The sequence below is a fragment of the Lichenostomus cassidix genome, chromosome 7, assembly GCF_008360975.1.
Source record: "Lichenostomus cassidix isolate B80296 chromosome 7, HeHo_3.0, whole genome shotgun sequence".
NCBI lineage: Eukaryota > Metazoa > Chordata > Aves > Passeriformes > Meliphagidae > Lichenostomus > Lichenostomus cassidix.
In genome coordinates this window covers 34348549-34366403 of record NC_139488.1, presented here as the reverse complement: position 1 = coordinate 34366403, position 17855 = coordinate 34348549, and the positions used below count along the sequence as shown (strand labels likewise).

Below are 17855 nucleotides of genomic sequence, written 5' to 3'. Positions count from 1 at the left end.
CAATTATCTTTTGAAAGTCTGATGAAATATGTTTGGCAGCTTTTGAATTTAGGCGAGTGTTTGTCTCACTTCTTTGAAATCTCACTTCAGTCGGTCGCTCAGCCATTTCGGTGCAATCGTTCAAATCTGGTAGCGAGTGTGGGCTTTGCTGAGCTACAGGAATGTTCTAATCAGAAAGTGTAGGGGCTCAAAATAGTGTGCAATACACAAAACTTGACATTTTCCTTATTGATGTGCTTTTGAATATCGGCCTACCTGCAGTCCCTGTGTTTTTGATGAAGTGTTGGTTGATAAATCAGTGCAGGAAGGAGTTTGCCCCTCCAAAGACAAGTCTGGAGACCCTTAAACATTAAATTATTTTAATTTCTTGGGGAACAGAAGTGTCTCTTCATCTTCTCTAGGTATAAATATGAAGGTTTATGCACCAATGTGTGACTGTTTCTCATAGAAAGATATGCAGAAGACTGACACTGCGCAATGTGGTTTTTATAGTTGAGGTACGTAAGGAACATGGAGCAGAAATATTTAAATTGTGGCTCTGATTGCCATTTCACTGAGCACATGGAATAGTTTGTTCAGCTTATATTAAGGCAGGAAAGTTGCCACTATGCCACAGCAACAAATATTCTAGAAGTGTGAAGGGCATTTGGGAGAAATACATCTTTTCCCTTCATATTTCTTGTAATATTTGATTAAAACACATTTTTATTTAATAAATGTATACGGATGACTTTGTGAATTCACTTTGTGACTATATATTAAAAATCACTAAGTTATTCCTAATGTTCTGTAGTGCTGCCTGCTCCTGACAAACATCTGATACGGATCATATGCCTCTAAAAAGAGAAGTTCCTCGAGCAAAATATCCTCATGAAAACAGGTTGGAGATACTCACATTCTCTCGCTCGCTCTCACTCGCATGTTACATTTTGGCACGTTGTAGGAGCAGGTAGCATATCTACTACCTGCTGTTGAAAGTGTTGAAGATACTGAATTATTTATTCCATCTTCTGCACTATCCAAACTCGTTTTGGGTAGTTTGACACATCTCGGTCTTCCATATGGATACTTCATGGTGACAGAGTTGCCAGCTGCTCAGGTTTTATGACAGTCTGAGTTTTTTCAAGGACTGTATTAGTTTTCTGGGAAGAATCCTGCTTTTCCTGAGGGTCCCCATTCTTAGGCAGTCATTATGCCTTGGGTGGATGCTCTGGAGTGGGAGTTTTTTAGGAAAATTAGCTAAGAGATTCCATAAAAATAATTTTAAAAGGATTTGCTGTTCATGGATTGTGGGAGATGAAATCAAAGATGTGGGGTATTAGGAAAATGTGAAAGCCATTTGCTAAGAAAGCTAAGTTCCTTTTAGTGACAGTCTTCAAATTCCTTAAAAAAAAAAAAAAAGTGTTTAGATCTCAAGGTGCATAAAGCAACATAAAAACCAGTCTGAAATACTTTGGAGAACAGCATTTTCAGGGCACTTGAAATGTAACCCTAAGCAGTCAGCAAAGCTTCCCCATGGCAGGGGGTTGGAGCTTGGTGATATTTAAGGTCCCTTCCAACCCAAACCATGCTGTGATTCCATGATTTTCTCTGCAATTGAGCAAAGTGAGCAGGTTTTCTGTGGTTTTAAAGCACAAAACGTGTAAACCTGAAAACTGGGGGAAGATTTGAGTTTTACATTAGGCAAAACTTACTAAAAAAATGATGGAAAATCAGACATTGTTTTATTTCATTCGAGCACCTTTTGATATAAATCTTTTTAAGGGAAACTCAATATTTGGGTGGGTCTGTGCTGCACTGGGTTTGATTGCCTTTCTGTGGGATAAATCAGCCTTACCTGCAGTGAGGTCCATACATCCATGATGTTGACTGTTTGCTGTGTGCCATCCTGGCTCCAAGCTGACACCAGGAGATGTGAAGTAACAATACTCAGCTTGTTCAGATTTGCTGTTGAAGAGTAGTTCCATGTAGCCCTAGGACTTCTCTGTGCTGCCACAACCCCTTGGCCATATTGTGTTGTTCATGCCAGGCATTTGACATGTTTGGCTTCTCTCCAGAGCTGGACAGATAAGATACCAAATAAAATTAATTTGCAGCCTTTAAACCAATAAATAATGCTGTTTAAATGTTACCTAATTGAGTATAACATCAGTTTTGCAAGCATTTTTCTTCAAAAATGTCTTTTCATTATACATCACTGCATCCTGTGTATTTACCTGTGGTGAATTTGTTGCCTTCAGTCACTATATCCTCTATTTATCTTGCTTCCCACTTTCTCTTTGCTCCATCACAACACCTATTTGAGCAGAGTTAGTCTGTCCATAATTTATAAACCACCCAGCAATAGCTACTTTTCACGTGTGGGTTTATTCTGATTTGCTTATTCTCTGCTCTAATGAAATTCCTTTGCTTCATTATTTGTTGCTGATGAAATTTGAGCGAGGAGGACGATGTGAATTCATGGTTTCTCCTTCCCCCCATCACCACAGCTCTGACTGCTTGGTCCTGACCTCTCCCTTCGTGGGAACAGAGAGGCCGATGTAGCCCATGGTGAACAATCTGGCCACTAAAGTGAAAATGTGCATCTGTCAGTAATTAATTGAAGCCAAATTTAATTACAAATCAGGGAAAAAAATAGTACCGCTCACGCTTAATAAAATTCAAGAAGCTTCAGTGTTGTTGCCTAAAAAGCAAAGCAGTCCAAACAGAATATTCCCCCCTCAAGTCTGCTCTGTGAGAGTCTCTTTCAAGCTTCCTTCTTGATGTTAAATAGAAAAGTAGTTTTGATTCACTATTTTCGCATAGTTTTTGATATCTTTTTGAGTTAAGGGCGATTTAAAATAGTGGTAAATGTTTGAGACTGGTTCTTAATCAGTTGTGTTGGCTGAGAATCTGGCCTGAAATTTTGAGATTTGATTCCAGTACATAAATACTCTGATCAGTTGGTTGAAATAAAGATTCAGAGGGGTGAGGAGGAATTGAGAGTGAACCCAAATAATTTGCAAGTTAAAAAATGCATTTACGTAACTTGTTGAATTTTTTAAATGGGGTATTTTAAAAATATATAAAAAGAAAGGATTGGCAGTATGAGTTGAAACCAAGCTATTCCTTCACGCTGTATTTTAGCATACAAGGCAACTCCCAAATCCTAAATATTGAACTGGTAGCAGCCATGAATATTTATCACTGTGTGCTGTATGTACATATAGCAATTACAGCAAGAGGAAAAAATATTTTTCTTTACAATTAATATTTGTAAACGTTTATGAAAGTACATAGAAATAAATAAGACAAACACATGGCCTAATTAAGATGAAAGGCATGACAACCCTTGTGATTTGTTCTGAAAAATAAAGACCATTAAAACAGTATGACTTAATTATTTCTGTAAACATGGCAAATTATCTTTATCTACAAAAACCTTAATTTATGAGTTAAAATATCTATAAGCATTTTTTGACATTTGTACATTCCATGTAAAAAAATTATTGTTAATTTATTATTTATTATACTGTCTAGTGTCACATATTATCACTTATTAGTATTTATTGTTCAGAAATTCAGTGTTGTCTATTGTGTAATGGGAAAAGGGAAAGCATTTTATATGTGGTTGTAATTTGTGTATTCTTGGGCTAGTGATAAAAACGCAACTTCTGCAAGTTGATCATATAAAAATGTTTGTAATAACAAACAAAAATAACTGGTCTGTTAAACACTGCAGGCATTAATGCTATTTTGTACTCAGTTTACATTTGGAAGATATCTTAAAGCCAAATCCATAGACTTGTCCAGTTGGTGGGTTGAAATCGAGTAAAACTGTATGGTGGAGGAACCAAAGGCACAAGGTTTGATCTGGAGGAGCTTGGAGTCTCCATCATCCCTGGAGCTCTTCTTTCTCCAGGTGGATGTGTCTGTGGTCAGAGCTCTTGGCTTTGCCTTGGTCTCTACGGGGACAACATAGAGCAGAATGGTTTGGGTGAACCACAGTGCACTCCAGAGATGGAACAACAGCATGGTTTGGGTTGGAAGGGACCTTAAAGCTCATCCCATTCCACCACATTGGTCCAAGCCCTGTCCAACCTGGCCTTGCACACTTCCAGGGATCCAGGAGCAGCCATAGCTTCTCTGGGCACTCTGTGCCAGGGCCCCACTGATTCAATCAGTGCTGTCTACTGAATAGTATTTTTTTAATACCCCTTTACCCTAAAAGGCTTATCTTTTTAGCCATATCCAAATTTTAGTCTGTTTTAATGCAATACTGCTCCTGGAGGAGGATGAGTCCTCATAGCTCTTTTCTGGACTGCCAGATCTTGAATCATAAACTCATTTTCCTGTGAATGTAGTTGTTTTGCACCACAGAATTATGGCTTTGGATTTCATCTGCAGAACAGGGAAGTCCTTGCTGCTGCTGCAGGATTGTATCCTGTAGCAATCCCCCTTTTCAGGGATAGTTGGGTTACCTGTCCTGCCACACAAACAGTGGCCACATTTATCTGTCCTTCGTGCTGGCAGAGCTTCTGCCAGACTGACTACAAATCAGGTGCTGTTTTAAACTCGCTTTGTTCTGTAAGCCTGGTGGATTGGAGAGTTCAGCCTGCATATCCAGAGATACATAAATATGCCCTGTGTGGTCTCCCAAGGGGAAGGCAAAATGTGTTTTTAGTTAAGTTGCATGGGAATTTAATTGAAAGATTTAGGGCAATGCCATAAAAGAGTAAATCGTGGCTGTGTGACACGGAGAAGATTTATAAAGCCAAATAAAAATATTTTAGCACCTTCACTATTATAATTTGCTTGATATAAGTGGAAACCTGTATTAGTCATTTTGTTTGCTGGTAATTAAAAAAAAAAGGGCTTTTATATTTTACTGATTTTCAATCCTTTGGAGTGAAATAATGGGGAAGACAGTAGCAAAGGGCAGAGAATTCTGTGGACATGTCATGTGTCTGGACCTCCTAGCACACTCAGCTTCCTTCCCAGGAATATTTATATTAGTTAAGCACATGCTCAACTAATTTCACCCAAGTAGCTCCTCAGAATGACTGTGAACTGATTCAGATGAAGCACAAGCATGGCTGTAGACTGCAGCTTGTGAGGATGGTGGCCCTGAAATTTGGCCAGTCTCCAAGGCAGTGGGGCCACTGCACGTGGGATGGTCCTGCTCTGCCCAAGAAGGTCACTTGTCACACAGCAAAATGCTTGGGCGTGTTTCAGAGAGGAGAGCTGGGGCAGAGCTTTAGGAATGTGACCTTCAGCACAGGTTTAGTGAGGATTCACACACTGTATTTATTGGAGAGCACTGTATGTATTAAATGCTGCACTGTTGATAGGTCTCGATAAGGACACCATAATAGCGGTTGAATTGTAGGGGGTTTTGTGAGATGGTAAGTTAATGATGTAGCTGTTAATTTGAATTTAGCAGACGTTTTAAATATAGGTTTCTCTTACAGAGACAAAAGTTGCAATTTAAAGCTCTTTGGTGGTCTAAAAACAGCTTAATTCTCTAGTAGCATGGTAATAAGTACTAATCCAGCTTATACAGTGATTGTAGTATGTCATGTTTGTGAAAGATTGCCTAACTCTGCTTTCTCTGGGTTTTATGTTAATTTTTTTAAATTAAACATAAAACCTTATAACATCTTTATGCTGAGATAAACTGTTCAATTTAACTTGTGCTCAAGCAGCAGCTGTCAGGAATTATCATGTTTTGAGCGTTCTTGCCATCACCTTGTGTCTCTACCTCCCGGATACACTCTGTGGGATGATAAAGCTCACCTTGTTAGGATTTATTACTTAAATAATAACCCGAGGTAAAATGAAAGTTGATGTCACACGGAATGACAACTGACATATATTTATGTCGCACGTTCCATTATAATAAACTTTCCCTTCTTCCCCTTGTAATAGGTGTTAAATGGAAATACACTCCAGCATATCCTCCAGTGCCCTGCGTGAGTCCATTAGCCATGAACGCACTGCTCTGTGGGCATGTTCACAGGGACTCGTGCTGTCAGGTGTTATTTAAGCTTGTAAAGCCAGGGAAATTGGTTAGTGCTGGTAGTTAGCAGCTTCTATGCCAGTAAAGGAGTAGTAGGCATGAGAGCCTCTCAGAGTCAGCATAAATTCTGGAAGTGCTGTGAAGTAACACAAGTGATTCGAGGAGGGTGATTCCTAATAAACGGTTTTATTTTTGTGGGTTTTTTTCCTTGCTGTAAGAAGTATAGGCAACGTCATTTCAGGCTCTAAATCTGAATTTGCTAGTCATCACTGCAGTTTTCTCTTGACACCAGTTCATTGTGCTGAGCAGGGCAGTGATAAGCGATCTGCTTGTTAGTGGAGTCTTATCACTCTCTATTTACAGTGGAGAAAATTTAGGTTTACCTTTTGCGAGCTTTCCAAGTTTTCAGCCTTTCTTGCCGTGCTACAAGCCAGGCTCCAGCATGCTCTGATGATGCTATTGAATTCCTCCAGTTTGCCTTAGCCAATACTGCAGACATTGTTTTCTTTGCCTGTGGCTATAACCATCTTTTTTTTTGTATTCTCCTAATTATCCCATTGTTGATCTGAGCAAGTTTAGATGCTTCAGAGCTACATGGTTTTGTCCAAGCTAAGTTCTTGGATCTCTTCTCATTGTGCTCTCTGTTGCCCTTTTCTCTCCAGTCAGTGTGTTAACCTTGCCATCTCCACTGTCTCCACTTCCCACCCTTGCTCTGTGCTGCTTCCTGTGGTGTCAATCCGAATGTGCTGTCTCTTTTTCCCCCTCTCTTCCTTCAAACCCAGCCAAGTTCATCAATACAATCCTGTATCAGTTCAGTCTTCTTCCATAATTCATGACAGAAAAGAACTTTCTGAAAAATCAGTAAGGGAAAAGATAAACTATAATGCAATCCAGAAATGGAGTTCTAGAATGCTTTGGGGTGGAAAAGACCTTAAAGCTCATCTTGTTCCAATCCCCTGCCATGGGCAGGGACACCTTCCACTATCCCAGGGTGCTCCAAGCCCTGTCCAACCTGGCCTTGGACACTTCCAGGGATCCAGGAGCAGCCACAGCTTCTCTGGGCACCCTGTGCCAGGGCCTCTCCATCCTCACAGGGAAAAATACCTTCCTTTATCTAATCTCAACCCTTTATGTTTTAGTATGAAACCATTCCCCCTTGTCCTGTCAATAGCCAAAATTTTTCCAAGCAACCATTTCATCTCACTGTTGCAGGTTTTGGGGTATGTTTTCCCCAGTTTCCATTTTTCTTTGTCACTCCAGTGCTGAGCTCACCACCGTCCCTGGGCAGGGATTTCTCTTTGCCCTCAGGAAGCTTTCCCTGCTCTGCTTTGAGCCTGGCACCCAGGTCATTATGAGGTCCAGAGGTCATTACTCACAGTGACAAATCAGTAATGACTTACCTCAAACTATTTTTTTCCTCCTAGTATGGCTCGTAATAAACCTGAGCTCATATCTTAATTGGCATTCTGTGTGACAGGCCCTTTAAAACGATCAAACATTTGATGAACAAGGCAATAACAGTCATCTCTTACATTCGTAAGCCTTTCAGATCAGCATTGACTCAGGTTGATGAAGATGGATACAGGATCTGTGCCCTAGGAAGTGTTTGTTCTGCAGATACAGGTTATCTGGGAAGGGTGTAAGTTAGCAGAGATATGATATATATGATCTAGATGGATGTTTGGGGAAGTTCATGAGTTTTGAGGTTGACAGCCAGAATCAGAAGTTTATCATGCAAGTGATGTCAGTTTGGCACTAATCTTGAGCACAAGTTCATGTAAAAATAAGAAGAATGGGAATACAAATTAAAAAAAAAACCTACTTAGAAAAAATAGGAAATATTTTAAAATAATAAAATATTGCATAAATCAGTTCTGAATCTGAACCACCAAAATGGTGGATAGAAAAAAAAAATCAGAAACAATCTGTTTTGAAAAGTAGTTTATTGACTTTAATGTTCTATGTGTAATAGATACTGATCTCAATTTTTTTTTTTATTCCCTTCTGATAAGAAGTACGGAACACAAATGTCTGAGGCTCTGCAGCTCTCTGCAGGTTCAGGATTCACTTTGCTTGGAAGCAGGGCAAGCCAGGGGCCAGGAGATGCTCACATGCTCCTGGTGAAATGCAGGGAAATCTGCCACTGGTTACAGTAGGGTCAGGATTTTATATTACACATTTAAATACATTCATTTTCTGATAGCCTGGGAAGTTACACAAGGCTAAGACAGCAGCTTGTTAGTGTTGTTTGTGCCTGCTTTATCTAATTGAAGGATGTGTGCAGTGTTGTGCACTGTGGAATAGCAGGAGTGCAGCGGCAGGACTGGGGTGCAAGGGTAGAAACAACATTTCATTATAGACCATACCTAATAAAAATGGGAAAATAAAACAGAAAAAGGGTGGGGAAAAAAAAGAAAAGAAAAGAAAAGCAGACCATACTAGATAAGTGCACTGCATAAATCAAAAGGGTTTATGTCATAACATGAACATGTGCCATTCCTGCTCATATATTGAATTTCAGTAGTCAGTTGCATAAAGAAGTAAAGTGTAATGAAACTGGCAAGCAAAGTATTCCCCAGTCAGCCTTATCTTTGTTCCATTTGTCCTTCAGATACAGCTTTTCTTGCCTTTTTCAATAAAATCCATCCAGCTTTTTTTTTTTTATTTTGCATCTCTCTGTAACCGAGCTGGGAAGACCAATGAGATTCAGTGCTTTTCTAGTTGGGTTCTTAGCAGCTGCTTTTTAAGAGATCAAAACTTCGAATGCTGCTACATGGTATTAAGGCTTAGCTATTGATGTGTCCCTATAGGGGTTATGTTTTTCTTGGGGGGGGGAGTGGGGAGCAGGGGAAGGGGTGACCCCTGCCAGCACACTCACCAACAGTAAACACTGCTCTCCTTGTTTTCCAGGATCCTCTTTGCAAGCTCGGTGCTTAACCTGGCTGAACTTGCTGCCCTCCGCCCTGACCTTGGCAAATTGAAAAAGGTCCTCTACTTCCATGAGAACCAATTGGCATATCCTGTCCAGAAATGCCAGGAAAGGGATTTTCAGTATGGATACAACCAGGTTCTTTCATGGTAGGTGTTGCTTGCACTGCTCCTTGTTACTTAAGGTGTCCTTCTGTCTACAGCATCGTCACCCTGAGGAGTCCTTCTCCGTATACTTTTTTTAGCGTAAATTAAAAAAAAAAATTATATTGATTGTTTTTTCTGTTAATTGTTTTGTATTAATGTTTTACAAGACCATGTAGCGACAGGAAAAGGGGCGTTGACTTCAAACTGAGAGAGAGTAGGTTTAGATTAGATATTGGGAAGTAATTCTTCTTTGTGAGGATGATGAGCCCCTGGCACAGGGTGCCCAGAGAAGCTGTGGCTGCCTCGTTCTTGGAAGTGTCCAAGGCCAGGCTGGACAGGGCTGGGAGCAGCCTCGGATAGTGGAAGGTGTCCCTGCCCAGGGCAGGGGGTGGAATGGGATGATCTTTAAGGTCTCTTCCAACCCAAACCATTCTATAAACAATGACTCTGTAGCAAACTGAGGTACCAGCAGAGTCCTGAGGAGAGCTCAATAAAATCAGTGTGGCTGAACCGCCCTGCTCTAAAAAATCACCTCAGTTTATTGTATAAAATCCACCAGTGCTGCCATGCTGTACCCATTGTTGGTGGGATTTTTTTGACCTGTGCCTTGGCTGAAAGTGATGCTTTGTTTCACGGATGCTTCACAAAGCTGCAGCTACTCAGCTCGTGCTTGGCCATAGCTTTTACTGCATCCAGCTGAAATTATGGAGAGGGTTTTAGGGAAATAAACAGAAATTAAAATGTACTGCAGCACTTTTCCTGTGAAGAGAGGGCAGTAAACATACCAGATAAATCCTTATATTTCTTTCATCTAGTATTCAGAAATTGTGCAGTGCTAAAATACCCAGACGTTTTAAAGGCTGCGGTCCTTTATTGTTGCTAAAAACAAATGTATTCCTCGAATCTGAGTTAATGAAAGAAGTTAATAACAGCACCACTGAAAAGCTTTGTGGTTAGGCACTGTGCAGACCTAAGTGAAACAGCAAAACTCACTTGTTTTAAACTGAAATAAATTCATTTCCATGATCTTTCTCACCTCGCTCGGTAGAAGAATTATTAAGAACAGGACTTGAGCATTTTAAGGTGCAACTTAAGCTTTTGCATCTTTATACTCTAAGGCAGTTGATGCTGAAATTTCTCAATTAATGATCTGTGCATGCTCTGGCCATTCTGCAGCTGCCTCTGCCACAGTGTTTGCAACATGTTTCACTTACTGAGCTGTAAAGATGGGAAAATGAAGTGAAAGATCTTTTGAAAACAGCAGCAGCCATTTTCAGATGTTCTAACAAAAATAAGTGTTTTCTGGCACTGGCAAGGGAATATTATTTTGTATATATATATTTTGCTTTATTATGGCAGTTATTTTTCATACATCTGTTGTAAACTGACAAACATTTATCCTCAAAATATGCATTTTAAATATCTTCTTAGATTAAAAAAAAGATGCTTTTTACAGATCAGAGAATCACAGAATGGTTTGGGTTGGAAGAGACCTTAAAGCACATCTCATTCCACCCCTGCCATGGGCAGGGACATCTTCCACTATTCCAGTTTGCTCCAAACCCATCCAAGCTGGCCTGGGACATTTCCAGGGATGCAGGGGCAATGGATACTCCATTCTGTCCCCTTCAGCCTCCAGTATCTTCTTCATGTAGTTACATAGTATTCATCTCCCGTTTCAGTTCTGCTGGAACCCCAATTTGACAGAAAATAGAAGTTACATCCTCTGTATTATTCTTCACACTCTAGTGGTCAACTGCAAAGCAGAGCCATCTTCCCATCTTCCAAATGTATTAGAAATGGGGAAAATGTACCTTTCCAATTTTACACAGAGGTTTTGGAGACAATTAAAATTAGAGCGCTGTGACCCTTCAGGTTGGTGCTTTGAATCATTGAAAAACAGAATTTTGGTTTTTGTATCTGGTATTCCCAAAGAGTTCTTCTTTCTAATTTGCCCCTGATTTGCAGAGCCTGCAGGAAGGAGCTAGGGCAGATAAGATTTCCTGCACAAGGGAAGCTGAGATGATGTTGTTTGTGCCTTTGCCATGTGTCAGAGAGCAGCAAAGAGACGTGTCAGGATCCTGCCTCATGTCATCTGTAAATCACTGCAGAAAAGATGACTTCTGTACAAAACTGAGGCCACCAATGGGTTAAAAGCCATAGGTGGGGAAGAGGGTGGGATGCCAGAAATCATTTCTGCTCCTGCAGCCTGCTTGAAAAGGATTATTTCTCTCTAATGTTGGGGTTTTTTTTGCTTTTCCTGCTGACTCCTGCTGCTTTGGTGAGCAGTGTCAGTTCTCTTTCTTGACCAGACAGCAGAAAGATGCAGAGAGGATGAATGACAGCCTCTCACCTCAAATATACTTTTCACCAGCCCTGTGACTTATGAACACATGTCCTCAATGTATCTTCTGACCTGTAGGTCTGTATTACAATATATAACATATTGAGAAAACCAACTGGCCATAAAGCATTTCTTACCTCAGTTAGTGTTGTGTGTATTGGTGTAGCTCAGGTTGTTGGCAGAACTGCCAGGATAAACTTCCAGATACTTCAGGTTTTTTATAGCTGCTTATTTTCTCCAGACTGACTCAAAGTGGAGAAATAATACCTACATTTTCAATGATACGTCTTAAAATTACTGATCAGATTGATTTTAAAACACAGCAGCAGAAATTAAACATTAAATGTGTATGCCCATTTTTTTCAAACATTTCTTTGGGGAGGGATAATGTATGCTATGTATTTTATTTTTATATGTGATGAATACACTCTTATCAGGATTGTCTGCATAGGTTAAAATAACATTCCATTTCTTTAGTGTCCTGCTGCCTGACACACATGGTCAGTTAAGGTGGGTTAACCAAAGGTAAGTTGTCCTTCAATAAAAAGAAATATTTCTAAGGAATTTTCATTTCCTTCCAAAATTAATTCTACAAAAGTCAGATTACAGTGGGCCTTATCTGTTTATAATGCTTCTAAGAGAAGATGACAGTAATACTGTGCTTACCATTTTATGAATAGCACTCCACATCTAGAACAGGGTGTGCTTCTTTGGATTGATAATAGTAATTTATTATTAGTTAAAAAAGGTTAAAGATATTTTCAGGGTGTGAATAGAGAGAAGTTAAGACATTTCTGATTAAGGTACATATGCTACTCCTAATTCACGTGAAAAGGCTGATTTTAATTAGCATCTACTTGCACCTTTTGCTTGTTTATGAGAATATGTATCCTATTTCCAGTGCCTGTAGAATAAGTCTGTTCCTTTTGTGGCAGCAATATGTTCATTAATCTTCACCACTTTTTACAGTTTGGTGGCTGATGTTGTGGTGTTCAACTCTGCTTTTAATATGGAATCGTTCCTTAAATCCATCGGAAAATTTATGAAGTTGATTCCTGACCACAGACCTAAGGATTTGGAAAAAATAATCAGACCCAAGTGCCAAGTTCTTTATTTTCCAGTCAGGTTTCCTGATGTGAGCAGGTCAGTACATTTTCCACGTCATAAATTGCCTCCAGCCTGTCAAAACTCTGTATTTATGGTGACGTTCTAACTAATCAGCTAAAGCATCGTTAATGAATGAGTTTGATAATATGCAAAATCCCCTAATTGATAAATGTATTTCAATAATCAGAGGCTATAGAGGCAGCCGAGCCTGTCCTCAGTGCCTGCCGTGCAAACTTGCATCGTTCAGGATGAGTGATTTCCCACTTGTTTTAGTGATTTCCCACTTGTTTCAGCCTTCCAGGAGCTGCCTGCTCCTCTGCTCTGCACAGATTTGTGCAGGGGAGGTCAAGGAGGAGACAGAAATGCTGGAGAGCAGTGGAAGGGATAGGCCTGTAGCCAAGGAGCTGCATTTCCCCCGGTGCATTGCAGTGGGATTTTATTTTCTCCTCCCTCCCCTACCTCTTTTATGGCTTTCCAGGTAGGCAGAAGCATCCCCGTGGCAGGAGGAGACTTGCAGATGTTGGCATTTGCTGCAGCAGGAGTTGCTCTTCGCTCCTCCTCGGTTACTCTGAAGGACGTTTTTTATTGCCCTCGTTTCAGAGCCCGTCTTGAAATTAGCAGTGGGTTATGTGGCTCAAAGGGAACATTCACAGGATCCTTTTCACTTTTGATTAAACCTGGCACAATTGTTTTTCCTGTTATAAGGGACTCTCCTCCCACCGAACAGGAACTTTGCTTCAGTGGGACCAGCACTAAATAGAGTGTGATTCTGCAATTTGATTATACTCTTCAAACCAACACCATGCTGGGTACATTTTTTTGCTGAAATAAGGATGGGAAGCACTGCAATGACTTTGCAAGAGCCTGGCTTTTGATCTGATAATAAGTTCTGGCCACACTTGAGATCTTTGTCCCTGACCAGCCTGTACTTAGAGTTATTTCAAAGGCTAAATATACATGTGTGGTAGTTTGAGGTAGAGAAATTTTTAGTGCAGGAGCTGAGGTCATGCACTCACTGATGTACTCAAACTGCAAGGTTTAAGTTTCAGTGTGTTGCAAAACATCATATTCTAAAATACTGATGCAAATCATTTAGCAATCAACGCTTAAATCTTTACATTTCTATTTTTGACAAGTGGGTTAAAATCCTGCAGTGTTCCTTAGGGACTTGGCTGCCTGGATGGCAGCATAGCTCAGTACCTGTATATCTCTGAGGATCTACTATTCTTTCTTAGAGTTCTGATCTTTTGAGCACAGGGAATGCTGTGGGTGCTCAGCATATTTGACGTGGAGCCAATTCCAAAGGCTCTCGTGGTTTTGGCATACCTTAGGAAGTCATGTGGCCCAGGCCTGGTTTTGGAGATGAAGTTATGATAACCCTGTCTCGTATATTAAATCAGCTCTTTTGGACTTGGCAGGCCTGGCAGATGGGGTCAGACAAGATCTGACAAATTAGGCTGAAGTCATCGTACACACAGCGCTCGTTTGTCCAAAGCAGGAGGTGATTAGGTGGGTAAAATCATTAGCCTGCTACCCAAACTGGTACAGGAAGAGCTCACATCTCATTCTTTTAGGGTTCTGCTCTCATAGTAAATCCCATCTCACAAAGCAGAGCACCTTTCCCATTTTTATTGTGGTCACTGCACTGGTAATCATATCAAAAACCTCTTTTCAACAGTGATGGGCAAAATTAAGATGTTCATAAACAGCTGTGTGACTGTAAAACTTTCACAGCACAGTGATTAGAAACAAAGATTAATATCGTCTTTATTATATCTACTATATGTTTTATTCAGCAGCTAAGTCTAGGTTTGAGATCTGGGGTGTTTAGACAAAGTCCAATATCAAGACAGGGAAAAAAAAGGAAAAAAAAAGGGCTGCTTCTTCCTAACTCTGAAGTTCTTTGGGTTTTGACCTTCAGCTGCAGCCAATATTTGCTATTTCTTTACATGTTTTCCATAAAGTTGAATGCACCTGTGGCAATTCAAAGCTGGTTTTTTAATTTAGATTGTATTAGTAGAGTGACTGAATGGAGATTGAGGAGAAAAAGGTTAAGAAAAATTGTGGCCGAGCTAAAATTTATAAAGCAAGCTCTTAGCCCAGAGTGTTTTTCAAGTTATTTTCAAATGGTAATTTGCTTTATCCAAACCAAACTCATACAGTGTAAGTAAGTGATTATTTGCATGACTGACAATCATTTCAGTGCCTGCAGTCTTTTTAAAATGCATAATTTTGCTGAGATGTTGGGAAAATATTTAAAAATTCTGAAGGCAAAATAACCAGGGTGGGTTTTTCATTTTTTTATTTTGACCTCCTTTATTTTGCGTGTGAATATCTCAGGGTGTGTTTGTGTCTGAAACATAATCTACATTTGGATTGGGGAGAGAGAGGTGATCAGAGAAATCATCCTCATGCGTGTGATGGGGAGCTTTTTAAGATGATTTTAGATTAATATTGCAGTTGTAGGGCAAAATAAAATATATCTGACCCTTGATGAAAACCAGTGTAATGAAGGATCATGTCACAGGAGTTAATCCTGTAAAATATCTACCTTTTAATGTAATTACTGTAGGTGATGGACACAAACAGCACAAGCAGCAGAGTAAATGATCCCTTAAGAGGGGAGGTATAATGATGAAGGATATCCTAGGAAACACTTGTGGATACTCTTAGAGGTGCCACTATAATGTGTAATGTGTATTTAAATATTTCAAATGGGTCTCTAACCACTGCTTTTCTACTTCTGAGAGGAAGTTATTGATGCTTTTTTATAAAGAATCTTTTAAAAAATAAATATGTGTCATTGAGGACCTGTGTTGGTGTTCTCAGAGCAAACCACCAGACTGTGGTCCTTATCTGATGATAAGAGATGAAAGGATTTGAGGATTTGACAGAATATGATATTTACTGACCTAATCCTCCTGTTTTCTGATTCTGACAATGAGTGGCTTCCGTGTTGCATCCTGTGGTGTCAAGGCTGCTCTGTATATACTGACCCCATATAATTTCTGACTTGAATTCTGCTCTTTGTACATTCTGATGAAGTATATGATGTAGGCATAAATATCAGAGTATTTCTAAGCTTGGAGACAAAAGCCTCTCTGAGTTAAGGCTGTCCCTTCACAGTGCATTGCTATTGCAAGGGATGGAGATGGAGAGCAGTGGCTGATCTTCTGCCATATGTGCTGTGTGTCAGACTGGGGCTTCAGCACAGTGAATTAAATATATCATCATTCACATTTATGTGGTCATTGACTTAATATTAGTGTATTTCCTATTGTAACAAATAAAATCTTTTTTTTTACACTGTACAACCAATAGAGTCCACTTTGATATGATCTGTTTCCACTTTTGCACTGTAAATTGATGGTTCAGGATGAAAATTCTCTTTTGACTGATGTTGTCTTTGGTACTCACTTCTTCACATGCCAGCAGATCCCTCTGGAAAACTTCTGCAAGGTCTTTGTTGATATATAGATATCCACTGGACCATTATCCTGGTCTAGTGGAAAGTGCTTCTGCCTGTGGCAGAACTAGATGATCTCTCAGGTCTTTTCCAACCCAAACCATTCCATGATTCTATGATTTTATATGAATTCTCTCATCCCATCTGGGCCCACACTGTCAGTGGAAGTTTGCAAAGCAGGGTCAGATTAGGTACTCCTTGGAATTCATTCCAGTGAAAATTTTAATTTAGATTTTGGTTATTATTAGTATTCCTCTGATTGTACTATGTCTTTATTGTTATCACAGTGTGGTAGGAAAGGAAGATGTTTTTATAAGCAAGAATGAAGTAATGTCCCTAAGAGCTCAAAATTCACATTGGACTAAGGTGGAATAATATAAAAGAAACATGAGAGTATGAGAATTACAGCAGAAAATAAAACCAGCTTTTTTTTAAGTGGAATTTGTTAGTGAGTATCTTGTACTATCAGCATTACACATTTTGAAGTAGAATTAAAGATTTTAGACTTGTTTCTTCATTTGCTTTTATAACTTAGTGCAGTTAACAGGACATTTTCAACCATTTGGGCTTATATTTTTTCAGTTATAGTGTGAGAGAGGCAGAATTTGCCAATTTAGAGAGTATTTTAGGGCCAGTCAAGGGAGTTCCTGAGTAAAGCAGAAGTTTTTAAAAGATGGTGACAGTATCTCTTGTGCTGAAACACGTGTGGGGGAGCCTGGTTTGGGGAAATAAAAAAAATTTAAAAATTGCATCACTTGGACCAGCTTTTCAAGGCTGAAACTAACTGGAAAAATGCAGAAATTTATAAGCAAGGAGAGAATTGAATTTACAGGAGCCCAAAGCTATGGATGGGCACCAGGGACGTGTCTACATTGCAGGGAAAGATACTCCACAGTGGTACCCACGTGAGCTGTAGTGAACTGTCTTGCATCTGGGAAGCAGTAAATAGCTTAGAAGAGCAGTTTTTGGCTAATTAGCCTTCCAGTGAAATAGCATGTATTAGCTTAGGTGGAGTGCTAATGACAGTGACTCTGGAGCTGGGGGTACCTCCTGCCTTTGGTGGTGGCTCGGGCATCTGCGTGGTGCACTGTGCCCTCTGCAGTGGCACAGCCTCACTGCCACCATGCTTTATGGGTCATTAGCATAATTAGAAAATGCCAATAGCCTGCTCCTACCTTGGGGCTTGCTGCTGAAGAGCTGGGTGATGGAAATTGCTCCCCAGAATGTCTTTGCTCCTCACCTGCCGCAAGCGGGGCTTGAGGATTGGTGTTGGCACAACGAGAGTTCTGCAGCGAGCACGAGGGATGCTCTCAGGATCTGGGACACAACACCTACTGGGAGGAAAGTGTAGTGTGGGCTCAGAAGGGACATGAAGTGGAGTCTTTCCATTGTGGAGCTGTTGGCATCAGGGTGGTTCCTCCTGCCCCTATGGGACAGGTGCTGGCTCAGGTAGCTGCACCTCAGCAAGAGCTTAGGTGTTTCAGTGAAGGACACCATTTGCAGTGGTGTTTTCTCACATGATGCTTCCTCCACACACTCATTGTGTGCTGTCTTGGGTGATGCAGGAGTTTCCATTCTCCCTCTGGATCATGGGAGAGCTGTTATCCCAGCATTAGAATATGCCAGTTTTATCCCCAAAATATTTATCCTCAGACGTCTCCAGCAGTATCAGACTGAGAACACCCTCCTAGAGAAGGGCCTGGCTGAAGAGCCTGCTGGGATGTATTCATTCTGCAAAACTTGCTAAAAAGTAATTTCTTTTTATCTATTCAGGGACAAAAATAGTTTTACTGACTCTCTTTTATCTGTCGTATAGGTATTCCACTAAACACTATCATAATAACCATTTAGGCTCACAATAGCTC

At 40.1% G+C, this 17855-nt stretch overlaps 1 protein-coding gene across 10 annotated transcripts in view; it reads left to right on the top strand.

Moving 5' to 3' along the window:
- QTMAN (queuosine-tRNA mannosyltransferase) overlaps positions 1–17855 on the top strand; it is a 197184-nt gene that overhangs the window by 74284 nt on the left and 105045 nt on the right. For 8 of the 10 annotated variants that reach the window (XR_014853547.1, XM_085067150.1, XM_085067148.1 and 5 more), the window contains 2 exons: positions 8909–9076; positions 12387–12560. Coding sequence is in view for 9 of the 10 variants with exons in the window: in XM_085067150.1 (XP_084923276.1) it covers positions 8909–9076; positions 12387–12560 (342 nt within the window). In the remaining variant the exon portion in view is untranslated. Of the gene's footprint in view, positions 1–793; positions 881–8908; positions 9077–12386; positions 12561–17855 lie in introns of all 10 variants that reach the window. The other 2 variants (XM_085067152.1, XM_085067154.1) reach the window with 2 other exon arrangements.